Source organism: Armigeres subalbatus, chromosome 3, assembly GCF_024139115.2.
Source record: "Armigeres subalbatus isolate Guangzhou_Male chromosome 3, GZ_Asu_2, whole genome shotgun sequence".
Taxonomy (NCBI): domain Eukaryota; kingdom Metazoa; phylum Arthropoda; class Insecta; order Diptera; family Culicidae; genus Armigeres; species Armigeres subalbatus.
This window is the reverse complement of record NC_085141.1, coordinates 244,836,818-244,857,718: the sequence shown is the minus strand read 5'-3', so window position 1 is coordinate 244,857,718 and position 20,901 is coordinate 244,836,818. Positions and strand designations below refer to the sequence as shown.

General features: G+C 40.9%; 2 protein-coding genes across 6 annotated transcripts in view; both read right to left on the bottom strand.

Annotated features, from left to right (window-relative positions):
- Positions 1-9,496, bottom strand: part of LOC134222335 (sprouty-related, EVH1 domain-containing protein 1) — a 125,644-nt gene extending 116,148 nt beyond the window's left edge. For 2 of the 5 annotated variants that reach the window (XM_062701490.1, XM_062701492.1), the window contains exon 1: positions 9,274-9,493. In XM_062701490.1, coding sequence (XP_062557474.1) covers positions 9,274-9,293 — 20 coding nt within the window. In that variant the 5' untranslated portion in view covers positions 9,294-9,493. Of the gene's footprint in view, positions 1-8,883; positions 9,089-9,273 lie in introns of those variants that run through there. The other 3 variants (XM_062701491.1, XM_062701493.1, XM_062701494.1) reach the window with 3 other exon arrangements.
- Positions 9,497-14,357: 4,861 nt separating this feature from the next.
- LOC134222380 (uncharacterized) lies at positions 14,358-20,638 on the bottom strand. The gene is made up of 4 exons (XM_062701536.1): positions 19,842-20,638; positions 16,451-19,716; positions 14,890-16,328; positions 14,358-14,834 (listed from the first exon to the last, which is right to left on the bottom strand). Exons 1-4 carry the CDS (start codon positions 20,636-20,638, stop codon positions 14,358-14,360), a joined length of 5,979 nt encoding a protein of 1,992 aa, XP_062557520.1.
- Between the last annotated feature and the right edge of the window lie 263 nt (positions 20,639-20,901).

Below are 20,901 nucleotides of genomic sequence, written 5' to 3'. Positions count from 1 at the left end.
GGATGTGGAATTTTATTGGATTTGGATGGAATTTGGATTGGTTTTGGGTTGGTTTTGAATTGGATTTTGATTGGATTTGCATTGGATTTGAATTGGATGTAGATTTGATTTAGATTGTATTTCAATTGGATTTGGAAATTAATTAGATTTGGATTAGATTAGAATTAGATTTGAATATGATTTTGATTGTATTTAGATTGGAATTGGATCGAATTTATATTGGATTTAGATCGGAATCAAATTATATTTGGATTGGATTTGAATTAGATTTTGATTGGCTTTTAGATTGGATTTGGATTTGAATTAGATTTGGATTTGATTTGGTTTGGATTTGAATTAGATTTGGATTCGATTCGAAATTAAATTGAATTTCAATTTGTTATGGAATGGATTTGAAGTAGATTTGGATTGGATTTCAATTAGATTTGAAATTGAATTGGATTTGAGTTTGATATGGATTGGATTTGAATTAGATTTGGATTTGGATATGAATTAAAATTGAATTGATATGATTTGAATTGAAATGGGATTTGGATTTGATTTAGATTAGTTCTGGATTGGGTTTTTGATTACATGTGGATTGTATTGAACTTCATTCTATTTGCCATTTGCACAATGAAAGAAGGCCATTGACCTCGTCAAGTTTGATGTTCTCTAATCATCGAATCATTACTTAGATCGCTATCTAAAAGCTGCGGTATATAATTCGGGCCTGGTGGCCTCACAACTGGATCTCAAACAACGAGCTCCATCGTCGTTGTCACCAGAGGCCGATAGCAACAGAAATTCGGGATCGGAAGTGGGGCTGGGTCGGCCACACTCTACGTAGGGGCGGAAACGAAATCTGTAAGCAAGCATTAGACTGGAACCCAGTGGGACATCGCAGCAGAGGCAGACCCAGAGGCTCATGGCGGCGAAGCCTCAATAAAGAAATAAAAGAAGTCGACCGAAATCTAACCTGGCAACAGGTTAAAGCGATAGCCGGGCATCGCTCAGGATGGAGATCTTTCAAGTCGGCCCTTTGCACCACCGGAGGTGTACAGGATCCATAAGTAAGTAAGTAAGTATCTAAAAGCTGGTATAGACTTGTGGGACAAAATAGTGACAAAGGTATAAATCAAGATTTATATTTCACGACTCACCATTGATCAGCCTACGACCCCCCTGGGGGTCGCGACCCACAGTTTGGGAACCCATTATACTAGAACATTCAAGCTATAAAATATTATCGATAAATCATCGATAAATCAATGTTTTGGGACTTTTTTGCAGAATCATATGGAACCTGCACTAAACTGGTTGAAAAATTGCTAATAGTTAAGATTTGTGAGTTTTAATATACCGATTTCTGTTTTAAGCTATTTATATTTTGTCGACCATATATTTTACGTTTATTATTAATGGGTAAATTATAGGGAGAAAGAACAGCACCCCCATATAATAATTAAGTAAATCATCCAAAAAACACCAATGTATCTGAAGAAAATCAAATAATGCCTACCCTCAAACACTTTGCTGAGAGAAGTTCCTAATTTTTCATAATACCCATAATTCTTCATGATTCGAAGTTAAGGTATTTTAGTGTATATAGCAATGGCAACATTTAAATTTCCGAAATGATGCCTACCTGCATACTACCTAATTCAGTCACTAGAATTGTTTTCCATTTGTTAAACTAGTTTTCCATACAGAAATGACAATTTTCCTGTAAAAAACTATATTGACAACGATAACAATTTATGCTTAGATCGATTATGAACTCAATCATTCTATCAAAACATCACTATGCAATAATATTAATTTGTGTGTGTCACACACATGTACATGACATAATGATTGAACCTAATCAAGTATCATACTCACAAAATAACAAAAGATTGACCTGTTTTTATGAAGCATCCATAAAAAAACAGTATTCAAACACATATGATGCATAGCGATTGTTAGTATACCAGCCAGTACCATCAATATACAAAATACTTCAGGCGTGAGCACGCGACCAACGGAGAATCAACGATAATGAGAAACAGAGAGTGAGAGCAAAGCAGCACATGAACAAGACTGCCTTCTTCTGCTACTGCGTTGTGTTATTCACCAATCATCAATCTCACAGCCTCTCCGTCTCTCTGAAGGTCCTACTTTTCATTCATAAAATTTTGCAGATCATTAATATTTTCAGCATGGCCTTGTTCATGGTCAACAATCGTGAGTGGGACGATTGATTCTTCCATGCACACGCATTATCCATAGTGCTGGAGAGTTCATTAAGATCAAATGGTAAAGTGCTGTCGGAACTATAATCGGGGATCATTCAGTAATATGCATCCGATAGTTATTTCAAGCATTGAAAAATGATTTTAATTCTCTCATGCTTCGAGGTTCTCTCTTATCAGGAACTGTGCGTGCGCCCGCGAGAGTAACTGGAAAATCCTTTTTCCTACGGGCGAGCGCTGCCCTAAAGGCAGCACTCTACTGTTAGGGGTAGGATGAAAATCTAGCAAAAACCAGACCGACCGTCACGACTGAACGCTCGAATGTGTGACTAATCAGCATGGAAAAGTTCATAGCATTTTGCAGACGATCAAAATATCGAATTTAAAAATAAATCCATGTTTACAGCGCTACTAAAACTATAGAACCATAAATATAAACGTAGGTACCTCGCGAAGAAAAAAAAATACACATACACAAATAGAATAAGTCAGAGCAGGAGAGCTCGTATCAATCCCATTGTGAGAATGTTGGAGGAAGTGAGAAGACAGAATCATAAAAGTGCTACTAAAGACAGTAGCTCTAATTTTCTCAATGAAGTCCCATAGTTCTTATTTTTTTCATTCATAAAAAAACTCAGATGTCACCACTTACGTATAGGTCGAACGCGAGCTCATACTTGTCCGCTCACTGGTGAACAGGTGCTAGGGTAGGCAGCGAACTGGTGGATAAGCTGCCATTCATATATTTAATTAGTGATGCATTAATAGGAATACTGCCCCATCAATTATCTGAGGTATCACTTATTCATCGCAATAATTGAGGAGCGGTTTGAATAATCAGTTTAATGACATATGACGCTTATTTTACTCAAAATAGATATTTACAGGGGCTATTAATTCAATGTCTTAAAATATTCACATGTTCAGTCAGCGAACAAAAATATTCTCCATCCACGTAACGATGCTTTTAGCTTCGTTCGTAGAACCGAAACGACGATATCCTGCCGAATTTCCTGTGAGAAAACTTGGTAGAGAACATACACAGCACCTACGATATCCTTTTGATGTGTAAGGCTTCCAAAAGGCTCAGCTCATCCGTTATTTTGACCTGCCCTAACCGGAGATATCAACTTATGAAAAAAATGTAATTTTGACAGAAAAACGATTATAACTTTTGATCAGAAAAAGATATTGTGCATATTTACCCATCAAAAGTTGCATTTTTTCGAGCTCTAAAAGTCACCTGAAGACGACTTTTTCGAGAAATCTAAAACAAAAATTAGTAGATCAAAAATACTGTTTTTTTTAGGTACACCCTAATCCAATTAGGTAAAATTGCTCTAAATCAGCCAACTTAAGAGCTACAGAAAAAGTTTTTTTTGGCAAAATTGATTGGAATAAGCTACGCTACAACTTTGTAGAACATAACATGTCAATATTCCAAGAAATAAAAAAAATATTTTCTAATTTTTTTTATATGATGGGCCACCCTATTTTTTTGGTAAAACCATAATGATGGCCTTACTATTTCGAACAATTTTGTAGAACAACAGTTTTTTCTAAAAAATATAGTTTTGGCACAGACAAACAGACATAACACTTTGAACATTTACTCATAAAATTCATCGTTGTTTAAACACTAACGACATCTGTTGATTTCAATTAGTTGAGCAAATCACGAACCAGATGGCGGTAGTGAGCAAATGTCAAACACGAGCAAAAACGATGCGCGCGCCACGAGTGATCAATTGGTCAACTAATTATTATTTAAATAGACCAGTAAATCAGTGAACGATGGAAACTTGACGAGTGTTATGTCTGTTTGTCTGTGGTTTTGGTGTAAAATTCATCTTTCCGCGTAAATCTGTATCCTGGACCATAGTGCAGTCGTGCAGAGGGAAGCAGGCGCGAAGTCGACCCTTCCCACCTTCCGAGGACATAGGGCGTGGTAAGGCCACCTGGAAAGCCGGCAACGCGCTGGCACGATACCATGGTGTTCTTCTAAAAAGCGAGTTACGATGTTCGGTGCTGCAAGGACACGCAGCTAACCTCGAGGGTGCATTGTGCACTGGCCCCCCTTTGAAGCATTACGTTCTGGTTGTACCGAAGGGACTATGGGCTTGGCGGCAATGGAAACGGTCTAGCGTGTCGGGGATGTAGTCCTGCCTCCCTCGTTTGCTGTTGGAGGTGATCCCTAACCCCGCACTTCCTGGACAACCCAGGATGTCTGTTGAGCAGATTCCCCCTCCATTGCTTAGAAAAAAAAACACACGCACACACACATATACAGACATCACCTTAATTCGTCGAGCTGAATCGATTAGTATATAACACTATGGGTCTCCGAGCTTTCTATCAAAAGTTCGGTTTTGGAGTGATCCTTTAGCCTTTACGTATACTTTGTATACGAGAAAGGCAAAAATATAGTTTTCCCTTGAAAAAGGCAACCGCGTAAAAAACGACTATCTCAAAAATCGACTAAAAATCAATTTTTCACGATTTTCACGTGTTAAAAAACGCGACACCAGTGTATTTTCTTGGTACTTGGAATGTCCTACATTTAAGTCTGACCTTTAATATTTTCTCTCGTTTCAGAGGTCGAGTAAAGGCCCTTGAACTTGAACCTAGGCTGATTTGTACCATGATAGACCTAAGCATTCGTCATGTTTTTGGTAATCTGTTTGAATTCACACGAATACTTTTGTCAATCATTGCATAAGCCAGGGCATTAAGACTAAAAAATGTGTCCCTTCCCAGGACGTCGAGGACCCAAGAAGTTGTATATTAACCCCAGGGCCAGATGTAGGGGCCAGCCACAAACTGTCCTGAAGAAGCCTTTTAGCTTTGTCACTCCCAACGACTAATCAATCCTTATTTATATTGCAATACGGAACGGTTGGTACGAGATGTCCCCGTTTTATGGCTTAAAATGTAGCAACACTGCACAATAGGCCTGGGCGCTTTTATGTTTGAACTGCATTTATGATGTACTGATAGTGATAGATGTCTATCACTTTCCAGGATTCTTTCACGAACTGGCTGTGCATGTATAGACTAGACCAGAGGTTCCCAAACTTGTTGGATATGCGACCCACCTAGCAGAATCCCCAAATTGCTTGCGGCCCACCAGTTACAAAATGCATTGATTTTTATGAATTGGATAAAAATGAGTTGGCGTTAGATAGAACAAATCATAATAAATTGATCCCATCATTGTAATTTTTTTTAATTGGATGTGGAATTTTATTGGATTTGGATGGAATTTGGATTGGTTTTGGGTTGGTTTTGAATTGGATTTTGATTGGATTTGCATTGGATTTGAATTGGATGTAGATTTGATTTAGATTGTATTTCAATTGGATTTGGAAATTAATTAGATTTGGATTGGATTAGAATTAGATTTGAATATGATTTTGATTGTATTTAGATTGGAATTGGATCGAATTTATATTGGATCGGAATCAAATTATATTTGGATTGGATTTGAATTAGATTTTGATTGGCTTTAGATTGGATTTGGATTTGAATTAGATTTGGATTTGATTTGGTTTGGATTTGAATTAGATTTGGATTCGATTCGAAATTAAATTGAATTTCAATTTGTTATGGAATGGATTTGAAGTAGATTTGGATTGGATTTCAATTAGATTTGAAATTGAATTGGATTTGAGTTTGATATGGATTGGATTTGAATTAGATTTGGATTTGGATATGAATTAAAATTGAATTGATATGATTTGAATTGAAATGGGATTTGGATTTGATTTAGATTAGTTCTGGATTGGGTTTTTGATTACATGTGGATTGTATTGAACTTCATTCTATTTGCCATTTGCACAATGAAAGAAGGCCATTGACCTCGTCAAGTTTGATGTTCTCTAATCATCGAATCATTACTTAGATCGCTATCTAAAAGCTGCGGTATATAATTCGGGCCTGGTGGCCTCACAACTGGATCTCAAACAACGAGCTCCATCGTCGTTGTCACCAGAGGCCGATAGCAACAGAAATTCGGGATCGGAAGTGGGGCTGGGTCGGCCACACTCTACGTAGGCGGAAACGAAATCTGTAAGCAAGCATTAGACTGGAACCCAGTGGGACATCGCAGCAGAGGCAGACCCAGAGGCTCATGGCGGCGAAGCCTCAATAAAGAAATAAAAGAAGTCGACCGAAATCTAACCTGGCAACAGGTTAAAGCGATAGCCGGGCATCGCTCAGGATGGAGATCTTTCAAGTCGGCCCTTTGCACCACCGGAGGTGTACAGGATCCATAAGTAAGTAAGTAAGTATCTAAAAGCTGGTATAGACTTGTGGGACAAAATAGTGACAAAGGTATAAATCAAGATTTATATTTCACGACTCACCATTGATCAGCCTACGACCCCCCTGGGGGTCGCGACCCACAGTTTGGGAACCCATTATACTAGAACATTCAAGCTATAAAATATTATCGATAAATCATCGATAAATCAATGTTTTGGGACTTTTTTGCAGAATCATATGGAACCTGCACTAAACTGGTTGAAAAATTGCTAATAGTTAAGATTTGTGAGTTTTAATATACCGATTTCTGTTTTAAGCCATTTTATATTTTGTCGACGTTTCGTTTCGACGTCGACGTTTATTATTAATGGGTAAATTATAGGAGAAAGAACAGCACCCCATATAATAATTAAGTAAATCATCCAAAAAACACCAATGTATCTGAAGAAAATCAAATAATGCCTACCCTCAAACACTTTGCTGAGAGAAGTTCCTAATTTTTCATAATACCCATAATTCTTCATGATTCGAAGTTAAGGTATTTTAGTGTATATAGCAATGGCAACATTTAGATTTCCGAAATGATGCCTACCTGCATACTACCTAATTCAGTCACTAGAATTGTTTTCCATTTGTTAAACTAGTTTTCCATACAGAAATGACAATTTTCCTGTAAAAAACTATATTGACAACGATAACAATTTATGCTTAGATCGATTATGAACTCAATCATTCTATCAAAACATCACTATGCAATAATATTAATTTGTGTGTGTCACACACATGTACATGACATAATGATTGAACCTAATCAAGTATCATACTCACAAAATAACAAAAGATTGACCTGTTTTTATGAAGCATCCATAAAAAAACAGTATTCAAACACATATGATGCATAGCGATTGTTAGTATACCAGCCAGTACCATCAATATACAAAATACTTCAGGCGTGAGCACGCGACCAACGGAGAATCAACGATAATGAGAAACAGAGAGTGAGAGCAAAGCAGCACATGAACAAGACTGCCTTCTTCTGCTACTGCGTTGTGTTATTCACCAATCATCAATCTCACAGCCTCTCCGTCTCTCTGAAGGTCCTACTTTTTCATTCATAAAATTTTGCAGATCATTAATATTTTCAGCATGGCCTTGTTCATGGTCAACAATCGTGAGTGGGACGATTGATTCTTCCATGCACACGCATTATCCATAGTGGTGGAGAGTTCATTAAGATCAAATGGTAAAGTGCTGTCGGAACTATAATCGGGGATCATTCAGTAATATGCATCCGATAGTTATTTCAAGATTTGAAAAATGATTTTAATTCTCTCATGCTTCGAGGTTCTCTCTTATCAGGAACTGTGCGTGCGCCCGCGAGAGTAACTGGAAAATCCTTTTTCCTACGGGCGAGCGCTGCCCTAAAGGCAGCACTCTACTGTTAGGGGTAGGATGAAAATCTAGCAAAACCAGACCGACCGTCATGACTGAACGCTCGAATGTGTGACTAATCAGCATGGAAAAGTTCATAGCATTTTGCAGACGATCAAAATATCGAATTTAAAAATAAATCCATGTTTACAGCGCTACTAAAACTATAGAACCATAAATATAAACGTAGGTACCTCGCGAAGAAAAAAAAATACACATACACAAATAGAATAAGTCAGAGCAGGAGAGCTCGTATCAATCCCATTGTGAGAATGTTGGAGGAAGTGAGAAGACAGAATCATAAAAGTGCTACTAAAGACAGTAGCTCTAATTTTCTCAATGAAGTCCCATAGTTCTTATTTTTTTCATTCATAAAAAAACTCAGATGTCACCACTTACGTATAGGTCGAACGCGAGCTCATACTTGTCCGCTCACTGGTGAACAGGTGCTAGGGTAGGCAGCGAACTGGTGGATAAGCTGCCATTCATATATTTAATTAGTGATGCATTAATAGGAATACTGCCCCATCAATTATCTGAGGTATCACTTATTCATCGCAATAATTGAGGAGCGGTTTGAATAATCAGTTTAATGACATATGACGCTTATTTTACTCAAAATAGATATTTACAGGGCTATTAATTCAATGTCTTAAAATATTCACATGTTCAGTCAGCGAACAAAAATATTCTCCATACACGTAACGATGCTTTTAGCTTCGTTCGTAGAACCGAAACGACGATATCCTGCCGAATTTCCTGTGAGAAAACTTGGTAGAAAACATACACAGCACCTACGATATCCTTTTGATGTGTAAGGCTTCCAAAAGGCTCAGCTCATCCGAGTGCAGCAGAGCCTTTGAGAGATGAGTTGAAACGAGCAATACATGTAAAGAGAGCCAACAACGGACGAAAAAAATCATCCAATTCGATTTTCCCTAGGACCACATCCCGTCCAACGATCATGATCACTAACTTTTCTTTGGCGTTTCCGCTTGTTTCACTTGTTCGTGCACTGCTTCCATCATTGATACCATCCAGCTTAGCCACTATTCACGCCTTTCTGTATATCTCAAGGGCTTTTCCGTCAGCACAACACTTTGAAACTAGACGATTTTCACTTTCCTTCGAAGCCTCGGCACATACAATTGATTTACTTGCACTCTTTCTTTTTCCTTCATCTCACGGCTCACCCTCACTGTATAGCTTCGTCTGCCTTCTACCTTCTGCCTCATCCTGCCCATTGGGACCTCTACAACACACACTCAACTCATGGAATCCCACAAGGAGGATCAGGAAAAAATTGAACCCTGGATTTTTAACCGAGCGTTTAGCCATTTCCAAACTTTCCCGATACGACACTTACTCTTCATATGCCTCGGTCATGGTTTGATATCTCAAATATACTAGTATTTTGCGGTAACAACACTGTTTTCACCATTTTTGTATCTGTACATGGGCCAAAGCGAAAATTTTCGTGTGAGCGACGATTAGTGGTAAGGTTTTTCTGCTCTTATTGCTGTGCTGCTGCTGCTTTTTCTGCTACTACTCTTGATTGCTAGGTTATTGATGTTTCAAGCACTCCTCCTCGAATGATCTCTCTCCCTCTCTCTGTTGGGCCTTGTTGTAGGAAGCAACATATACACGTTTTCTCTCTCTAACTCATTCATCTCGCTCTCCATTCACAAGATTATTGCTTATGATTATATGGACTAACATCTTCCCAAGAGAGGAAATTAACTATTCTCTCTTTTTAACTAAATGTCAAAATTGATGTCTTTTGATGGTGCAAAAGCACTTTTGACAGGCATGTCATTTGATGTACACAGAGAGAACATGTACTTATTTTTGTGATATTATTTAAAAAAATTGACATGTTTCCTACGATTATGTTTACTACATATATATCAAAATTAAATACGCGCTGTATTGAATAATCCCGAAGTTTGCTTATAGATCCATTATCCAATTGATAATGGTAGCATAAACATGCGGGGCTTATTGTAAGCAAGTGACCTCGGACTGTCCCTGAAATACCAGGCAGTCTGAAATGGGTCACTAGAGCTGCAGTAGAGCTAGCATTTTCTAACTCCTCCCGACCAATTAATCATAACATAATTTTATCACAATTATATCAATAGGGTATATGGTGGTATAAGGCTCAAATCTTAGCATATTATGCTGTAGTTGAGCACATTTATCGATTTAAATATTCATATATTGAAGATCTAACCGTAAATATGCCACCAAACGGCTTTCTTACTTTTGGTTATTACGCTAAGTATTCAAAAACAACAATAATGGTTAAAAATCTATTATTTAATCCATCAAAACATTCGTGCGAAATGGACTTTATGTTCGGCCAATTTCCTAATCTCGGCCAATTTTCCTGTTGTTGGATGTTTTTTCGGCCCATGAAATGTTGGTGCATTATTCACTGTAAATCGTTTGTATAAGCCGTAAGGTAGGCAATTACAATGTGCTGCTTCAAGTGAAAATCGTCAGCCGAATTTTGGCAACGAGTGTTCTAATATTGTTCAAAAAAGTTTTGGTTAATTGTTTCACTATACTAATGAAAATACAGTGATCGTTCACTAATTGGGGCACAACCTCACCCCAACGAGCGAATGCCGTTCGCTAATTGGGGCGTTTTGACAAACGTCAATGTTGTTTACTTTTTGCATTGAACAATGGAAAATTTTACGCGCCAGAAAATATCGATCCCGCCAAACACGGAAACAAAACGTCAACGCGTTTTGACATCATTTTCTGACGTTTAGCTGCTTTTTAATTGGGTTTCGCCCCAATTAGCGAACCCCCAACTAAAAAGCACCCCAACTATGAAAAAAACCCAACTAGCGCACGTTCACTGTAGTGAATTTAACATAAATGCTAAAAAAGTGGGATTGTTATCCGTTCATCTAACGTGCGAAAATACAGTCAAACCTCCATGAGTCGATGTTCTATGACTCGATATCGACTCATGGAAGCAAATTATGCCATATTAAAAAATAATTTCTGGGCTACTGTGACGGTCCCTTCAAAGAGCTTTTCAAGCAATTTCTATTCCACATCTCGATATTTCCACGAGTCGATGGTCCCTTCAGTATCGACTCATGGAAGTTTGACTGTAGTTCATTCCAAAAACTACTTTATTGTGCAAAAGAAAAATCTCTTGCACTGCCTGCCTACTTAAGGCTCTATAAACCGTAATCAATCCGATAATGACGATGATTTTATTCGATTCCGCACTAATACTAATAAAGTTTTGAACTAAATTCAATACATTGGGGATATTTACGGACTTACCCTCCATCATAATATATTCATGGCATTTCCATATAAATTTTTCACTCATAAAAACTAGCAATTACTGAGGAATTGTTGAAAAACTGAAAACTGCGTTTTTCCTAGGCCGATATTTGTATGTTCATCGAACGCATACTAACGTTCGAACGTTCGGATCAAATACATACACACTCACTTTATTTTTCACTTGATCTTTTCCCATTGTTTCCTTGATTTTATCACTCCTAAAACATATTCACTAATTAAGTTTCACATTTTTCTTCAATCTTGACTACCGTCGTGCGGGGCTTCTTTTGACTCCGGGGGCTACTTTGAATTTTTGATTTTTTGAAAAAATTGAACGGAAAAAATACCAAATTTGAAACAGAAAGTTGCCATCCAACTATCAACAAGACACCCGATTGGTGATAATGGCAACTTTATGGTAATTTTCGTTGTAATTCTTGTTTTAAAATGTCCAAACTAGCCCCTGATTTGTCAAAAGAAGCCCCGCACGACGGTACCAATTAATTCATTTCACGTCCAAAAACTGTCGAAAACAGCTTTCCAAAAATCGAAGTGAGAGACAAATTTGACGACCGTATTGTGAATGCAATAAAATGCGGAAGACTCAAATTCACTCGCGCAATAACTTTGACAGATCCTACAGCACAGCATAGGAAAATAATTTTAAAATGCTTATAATAAATTCTAGAAATCTAGACAAAATGTAATTAAAATCTGACTAATGTATGATACGGAAAAAGTTCCGAACTGTATGATTGATATTTTTTTGGAAAATATACTAGAAAAGAGATAAGCTTCGAAAATATACTAGAAAAGTTACTTAAGAATTATTTTCGTACATTAATCAGATTTTAATTCGATACATGCCAGTTATTTATGTTGTCCGTAATTAATGGGCTACATCTCTTCTATTACATATATCTATTTAATTTTTATAAATATTATCTAAAAAGTACTCACCTCTGTTATTGATGTCCGTGCTGACAATATGATGAACATTGACATCACAGCCGATTCTGAACGTCTTATTTTGTTTCTTACAATAAGTAACGAAAGCTTCTATTTCTGGTTGAGATACATCACCCACGTTGCCGGGAAAGTATGAAAACAACATATATTACCATTGTCCCATGGGCGCGCCCGGGCGATTGGTACCGTTATCATCACCGCAGCAATATATCTTTTGATGAATTCTGTAATTAGAATTATATTTATTCTTCCGTTCACTAAAGGACAACTCGCAGGTGCAAGTTGCCCTTCATAGTAAATCAACTTACTGACATTTGTAGAAAAAATATGTTAAGCTCTTTTAGTGGAATGTTCGGCTCAATCGGCTCAATGGACCTACTGGGATGTTCAATGACGGTCGGATACAACGTTCAGCAGAGATTGGATGATCGAGTTGATCATATATTCTGAACCATGTGATGTTCTAAATAACCGAGAAGATCTGTAGTAGCTTATAAATGTAATGAGTGACATTCAATCTGCTCAATGGACCTGCTGTTAACTTTTAACGTTGATTGAGTAGATCACATGTTCTGAACTACATCCCTGCAACTTCGACGTCGTGGCGCTGCAGGAGATTTGCTGGACAGGACAGAAAGTTTGGAAAAGTGGGCTGGGAAGGGAGCTGGGAACCGGCTTCATAGTGGTGGGTAAGTTGCGCCAACGTGGGATTGGGTGGCAGCCAATCAACACAAGCTGAGGATAAAAGGCCGTTTCTTCAACTATAGCACATCAACGTGTACTCCCACACGAAGGGAGACCCGACGACGAGAAATAGGCGTTCTACGCACAGTTGAAGCAGACATACGACGGATGCCCACTGCGGGACGTCAAAATCGTCATCGGCGACATAAACACACAGGTAGGAAGGGAGAAAATGTATAGACCGGTCATCGGACCGGATAGTCTGCACACCGTATCGAATGATAATGGCCAACGATGCATAACTTCACAGCCTTCTGCGGAATGGTAGTGCGAAGCACCTTCTTTCCCCGCAAAAATATCCACACGGCCACATAGAGATCACCTAACCAAGAAACGGAAAACCAAATCGACCATATTCTAATCGACGGTAAATTTTTCTCCGACATCACGAACACTTACCGCAGTGCGAATATTTAATCCGACCACTACATCGTTGCAGTATGCCTGCGCTCAAAACTCTCGACGGTGTACAACACGCGTCAAAGTCGGACGCCGCGGCTTAACATTGGGCGGCTACAAGACGGTAGACTAGCCCAAGAATACGCGCAGCAGCTGGAAGTGGCATTCCCAACGGAAGAGCAGCTAAGCGCAGCGTCTCTTGAAGATGGCTGGAGAGATATTCGATCCGCCATTGGTAGCATCGCAACCGCTGCACTTGGCACGCTGCCCCCGGATCAGAGAAACGACTGGTATGACGGCGAATGTGAGCAGTTAGTGGAAGAGAAGAATGCAGCATGGATGGGCGAGTTTGCTGCAAAACCGCACGAGGGCGAACGAGGCACGTTCTAAACGGGCGGCGAATAGACAAAACTAGATTTTCCGGAGGAAAAAGCGCCAGTAAGAAGATCGAGACCGTGAAGTTATATGAGAAGCTGAACCGTTCACGTAAGGGCTACGTGCCACAGCCTGGTATGTGTAAGGACATAAACGGGAACCTTCTTACTGTTGAAACTGTTTTCTTTTAGCAGCCCACCGATAAACTCGTAGTTGGTTGGGACAGCTTTAGCTGTAATAAATTTATTATAAGTTCATTTAATTAGCCTTACAATTTCAGTTTACTTACAATTTTAACAGTATCTCTTACTAATCCTCTAGGTTTAACTTTTTTAGATTAGGTGTTGGTATTGCAACTAGAGAAATAAATTCAGTTTTATAATAACAAGTTTTAGGTAGTGGGTAATAATAATAGTTTTAAGGTAATTTAATTTTAAGGTTTTACACTTACATATTGAATATTGTAGTAAATTCTCACATATTTCGGAATACTTTTAATTACTGGCCGATCGAGTACAATAATCTATAAATACCAAATTTGCATAGTCACTGACGATCTGCTTCATGTGACATCTATGACATTTCGTCATTCGTTGACATTTTCCACTACGTACCTGTCGAACACAGTATATGCCCTGCAATTCACTATTAACGGTTGAGCGCCGACCGGTTCTCGTCCTCACATTCCCCCACCCGTAAACCATCATGGTCAACATTCAGTTTACCACTACCTATGACATCGAGTAACGCCAACTTCACCACTGGCCTCCGAAGAACGCCCTTCGTGGTCCTCACCCATGCCTGCCGTACTCTTCCATCTCTTCCTTTAACCACCTTGTCCACTCTTCCTCTGATCCACTGGTTCCGTACTGCGCCATCCACGATCAGTACCAGATCTCCTTCTTCTATCTCTTTGACTTCCTCGAACCACTTAGAACGCCTGGATATCACCGGCAAGTACTCCTTAATCCACCTCTTCCATATACCGTCAGACAAGTGCTGCGCAAGTTTCCACCCGTTTCGCAGCGTCGATTGATAGTCGGTAGGTAGCACCGGCATCTGCTTTACCCCACTGGAACTGCCTAACAGGAAATGATTTGGAGTGAGATTCCTTGTCAGCCGACTCTAGTGGTATGTATGTAAGTGGCCGAGAATTAATCATCGCTTCGGCCTCAATAACCACCGTCTCCAGTACTTCATCGTCCGGGCGTCGTTGTGTATCTAGAATACCATTGATCGCTACTTTTACAGAACGGACCATTCGTTCCCACACTCCACCCATGTGTGGAGCGCCAGGTGGGTTGAACGACCATCGAGTTGTTGTATTGGTAAAGGTTGATGCCAGATGATTATTTAATTCTTCGACCTCCTGTTTCAATTGATTGCTTGCCCCGAGAAAGTTTGTGCCATTGTCGCTAAAGATTTCTGTTGGTGCCCCACGTCGTGACACAAATCTTCTCACCGCCATCACACACGATTCTTTGGATAAGCTGTGTGTAACTTCAAGGTGTATAGCACGGATTGTTAAGCAAGTGAAAAGTGCTATCCACCGCTTAACGTTGCTGCGTCCAACTTTTACCAACACTGGGCCGAAATAGTCAACCCCTACGAAAGTGAACGGGCGTACATAGGGTGTCACTCGGGCTACCGGTAGAGGTGCCAAAGGTGGTGAGCTAGGAATGGCTCTGTGGATTCTACATGTCATGCAGTTCTCAGCTACTTTGAACACCACAGACCGTAACTTCGGGATTTCATAGTGTTGCCGCAACTCGTTAACAATTGTCTCGCGGTTGCGATGATGAAATCTACGATGAAAGGAGTCGACGAGAAGAAGTGTAATGGGATGTTGTCGCGGAAGAATTACCGGATATTTGGTCTGGAAAGGTATCCAATCAGCATTCCCCAAGCGACCACGTTTCCGCATAACCCCATTCCTATCAATAAACGGCCACAGCTTGTGTATCGTACTTGATTTTGGTAGGATCACATGAACTCCCTCTGGCTTTCCTTTCGTTTTCTCCAACATTACCAGCTCTGCAGCAAACGATTCAGCTTGTGCTTCCTTCCACAGATATCTCTCGGCATCTACTAATTCTTCCTGCGTCAATGCTCCTAGGAGCTGCGTTTCATTTCGATGAGCACGTTGAACATTTTTGACGAATCTATACACATACGCCATAGTGCGATGTACTTTCTCCCATTTGCTGAACCTATTTAGGTTAACCAGCGACGACTGTATTGCTTCATGAATGTTACACGTCAGTATTTCTTCCTCTGTATGATCGATCTGATCATCACTCCCAGGCCAGAACTCTTCTGCATGCCGAAGAAACTCTGGTCCATGAAACCATCGACTGTCACTCTTGATGTTCGGCCCTGCTCCCCACTTCGTCGCGTCGTCCGCTACATTCTCCTTAGAGGGTATCTTTCGCCATTCGTTTACGTCCGTCAGAGATAGGATTTCGCTGATCCTGAATCCCACATATTGATGATACCTCCGCTGATCCGACCGAATCCAGGCCAGAACGGTGTTTGAATCGGACCACAATACTCGTTTCTTCACAGGCAGAGCGTGCATGGCGATCACATTGTTGAGCAAACGGGAGCCCAAAACCGCTGCTTGAAGTTCAAGTCGTGGAATTGTCAACAGTTTTAATGGTGCTACTTTGGATTTCGCTGCTACGAGGCTGACCACTGGACCCCTTGGGGTTTCTACCCAGCACCTGCATACGCTGACTGACTTGCGTCGACAAAAACATGAACCTGCAACATGGAATATCTGGTTTCCGTGGAACCACTGATGTAACAGCGTGGAATACGAAGAGTGTTCAACTCCGGGATCAGTTCGATCCACCTTTTCCACTGTATGAAGATTTCATCACTGATCGGTTCATCCCAACCGATACCAATTGCCCATATGTCTTGCATCAGGATGCGACCATGAATCAGATAGAATGATATCAGTCCCAGAGGATCAAAGAAACTCATCACAGTACGCAAAACTTCCCGTTTTGTAGGGATATGCAATAGATTTAGCACGTGTTGCAAGTTATCTCGTAGAGAAACGGTGAATGTAAAAATGTCGCTGCTTGGCATCCACTTCATACCCAATACGGATTCGACTAGCTCGGCTTTCTCTACACAAATACTCTTTTCTGCTTCCAGTGATTCTTCACCAACACGCGCTGCTATAGTTGGGTCGTTTGATAAAAAGTTCCGGATTTCGAACCCACCTTCGGCATGGATATGCTTCACCTGTTGGCCGATCTTCACAGCTTCCTCAATGGTTTCGAAGCTGTCTAAATAATCATCCACGTAGTGGCGATAAGTGATGGCTGCTGCTGCCCGCGGGAACTGTGCTTCAAACTCCTTGGCATTTAGGTTTTTAATATAGTGGGCACTACTCGGCGAGCAGGCTGCTCCGAATATGGCGACGTCCATGACATAAACCACGGGATCCTCATCTGAACTATCTCTGAACAGAAACCTCTGGAACTGACGATCTTGGTGCCGGATGAAGAACCGGTGGAACATTTCCTTAATGTCTCCGGTCAGGGCGTATCGATACAAGCGAAAGTTTCCTATGACTGTCGGTAGAGACGTTAAAAAGTCTGGTCCTTTCAACAAAGCGGAGTTTAGAGAAATTCCATTTACTTTTGCCGCTGCGTCCCAGATCATCCTAAGCTTGTTCGGCTTATTCGGATTCAGGACTATCCCCAGCGGCAAATACCAACACTGGTTCGAATTAGTGGTGGAGAGTTCGTGTGGAGTTGCTTTGTGTGCGTACCTTTTCGCCTCGTAGTCTCGAAGTTGCTGTTTAACACGAGCGTAGAGAACCGGATCCTTTTCTAATCTTCTTTCGAGGGCACACATCCGTTTAAATGCCATCCCATAGCTGTTTGGGAATTGGATATTGTCAGTCTTCCACAGTAATCCTGTCTCGAAAGCTCCCCCGATTTTTCGAGTAGTTGACTCCAGCAGCAGTCTTGCCCGCTTGTCTTCCTCGGATTCTAGGATCATAGAAGGATGTGTTACACCGGTGTTGTCCAGTGTGATATAGTCACGAACCAATTGGTTAAGTTCCTGCTCCTGATTGGTCCATCCTCCAAAATGAAACCCACACGTGACCGTCGATGCTTGTGTCGTAGCACATCCGTAAATGCTCCATCCGATGCGACTCTTGGCGGCTATAGGGTCTGCCCACCTTCCTTCTCTGATCTTTAACGGCACGATGAGCTTCAAGTTGTCAAGACCAATCAAGAGTTTAGGTGACACCTTCTCGTAGCTACGTATTGGTAGACCTCGTAGATGTGGGTATCTGCTGCACATTTTCGCGTAGTGTACTGTCTGCGATGGAAGCAGTAATCCACCGACGGTACGCACGTTAATCATTTGATACTGTTTCGATGAACCTTCTCCGGAAATTTTAGCGTTGATTCGTTTTGAATTTGTCTCACTACGCTTGATATTTCCTGTCCACTGCAAGTTTAGAGTTTCCGTTGGACCGGCAAATCCAAGCTGATCCGCCACCGCATCTTCCATTAGCGTTATCTTTGACCCTTCATCCACAAAAGCGTAGACGTTCATCTCGCAATGTTTCCCGTAGAGCGTTACAGGAATTATTCTGAAGAAAGGCCCATCACTTGTTGATTGCTCACTCAGATGACTTGTTGAAACGGCTGCGTGAATTTCTGTTGTTGGAAAATGCAACAAAGGGTGATGTTTCAACCGACAATCGTTGACACCACATTCTTTTGCCGTCTTGCATGGCCATTTTCCGTGGAAGTTCAAGCACGATCGACATAGACCGCTCTGTTGTACCAAATTTTGTCGTTCACTAATGTCCATTACTTTGAAACGATTGCATTCTGCGACTCTGTGCCCCTCTGCTTTGCAAACAGCACATGGTTTCATAGGTGTTCGAGTGCCTGAATTATTGCTGCTGGTCGATTGGCTCACTGATGACCCGATGGTTTCCAAATGCGTCTGGACGAATGCTCGATCATTGGGCTTCTGCCTTTGCTTCGGGGTCCTCTCTCCACAGGGGAAGTCATCCGCTACTTCATATGCTAGTTCTACTAAAGCCGACATAAACTGCCCAAACGTACTTAGATCCGCGTCAGCTCGCATACTCTTATAAGCTGACCACTTGATCTTGTAGTCGACAGGCAATTTCCCAACCAGATCGTGTAGCAGAGACGGATTTGTCAGATGTGCCTGTTGTCCAGAATTCTTCAGATGCTGCACAAGATTGTCTACAACTAAGCCAAATTCTATGATTCCCTCAAGGTCATTGATCTTCAAAGATGGCTGCCTACGAACTCGCTCCGTCATTGAACGGATAAGTGTTTCAGGCCGATCGTATCGCATCTCCAGAGTACGTATCACGTGTGGGACACTAGCCGGACACAGCAATCTACTGCGAACCGCATCTAAAGCCGAACCTTTGAGGCAACGTTGAAGTCGAATCAGGTTTTCATCATCGGAGAATCCACAAGTAGATGTTGATCGACGAAAGTTGCTGATCCAAATCGGCCATTCCTCTGGATTACCCGAAAAAATAGGCAAATCTTTCCCCATCACCTGCCTAGCAGCCAATTGTCGATTTGTTGGGCCTTCTACGAATTCTTCTAGACTGCCGCGCCCGTGGTAGGTGAATGCATCACCATTCGGCACCGATGGTCTATTCCCGTCGCCAATTCTTGCTGCGCTTTGACCAGTTTTTGCTTCACATCGTCGCACGTCACCTATACTTCGCATGCTGGGAGAATTAGTTGCTCTCGAGTAATTTTGCTGCTGATGATCACTATCTTTAGGCAATTGCACTTCACAAATATTATTCCGTCTTTCCAAGCCATCGTTACAATTGACCTCGCCAACAAACAAGTTCAGGGCATGGTTACTGACGTGAACATTTGCATCTCCCACACCCAGTTGCTCAAACTCATCAACGAAATGTCGTTTTACGAAAGCATTCGTGTGAGCTTGCTGTTCTTGAATCACCTGACTAACAAGATGTTGTGAGGAAAATGGTTTCGTAAGAGAGACAGCTTTATTTGGTAGTGTTAGGGGGGGAAGGCCTGAGCTCCTAGCGGTCCTAATATTGGATTGTTGATGGTTAGTATTTTCTACTTGCTTTGAAGCACCCAAGGGTTTATTGCTAGCGCTAACTCCTTAACTGGTTCCATTGTCTGCTGCGTCTTCAACCAGTTCTCCACCTTGAACTTCGAACATGCACCAGTATCGACCGAACTGCTCCTGCTGCTGGCGTATTCGGAAGCTTGCCGGATCAATCTCACCTTCTCTTCTTCTGAGTGCTTTCTAATAGCCATCTGCTTCATCCGAAACTCACGTTCATCCGATATTCTCTTCTTCATAGCGGCCTTTGCTTCAGCAATCCGTTTTGCGTCGATCGCTAACTCCTTCTCCCGTAATTCTTCTTCAAGCTTCCGTTCGAGATCCTGAAGCTCCTTCTGTGCAGTCAGCTCTTCTTCTTGTATTTTTTGCTGCTCTTCTACAGCCTTTAATTCCAATTCCAATCGCCTCTGGGTACTTGAGGTAATGCTTTGATGAACGGTTCCTTTTTTCGACTTCCGCGTACCTTTGCTTCCGGCCAAAGATTTGATTCCTGCTTTCTTCGCCGGAACCGCCAGATTTACCGATTGCATCGCTGGAGGTTTGGGCTTCGCACCTCCTTTTCCCATTTCTTCCTCAGAAGCTTGTGGTAGCTGTGTTTGACTAGAATCATGCAGGAGTTCGCAGGATGCACATTGCCAAACTTGATTCTGAACCGTGTCATCGACATGGACACAAGAATAATGGAACCAATCATGACAGGAGTCACAAGCCACCATGTTGTCGTAATCATCGGGCTTAGAACATGTTGCGCAATTTCGAGGCACCTGCGAATCATTCCCTTTGTCCGCCATTGTCTTCGCGGTGTTAAAATTCTAAAGGATGTTGAAACTGTTTTCTTTTAGCAGCCCACCGATAAACTCGTAGTTGGTTGGGACAGCTTTAGCTGTAATAAATTTATTATAAGTTCATTTAATTAGCCTTACAATTTCAGTTTACTTACAATTTTAACAGTATCTCTTACTAATCCTCTAGGTTTAACTTTTTTAGAATAGGTGTTGGTATTGCAACTAGAGAAATAAATTCAGTTTTATAATAACAAGGAAGCCTAAATCAG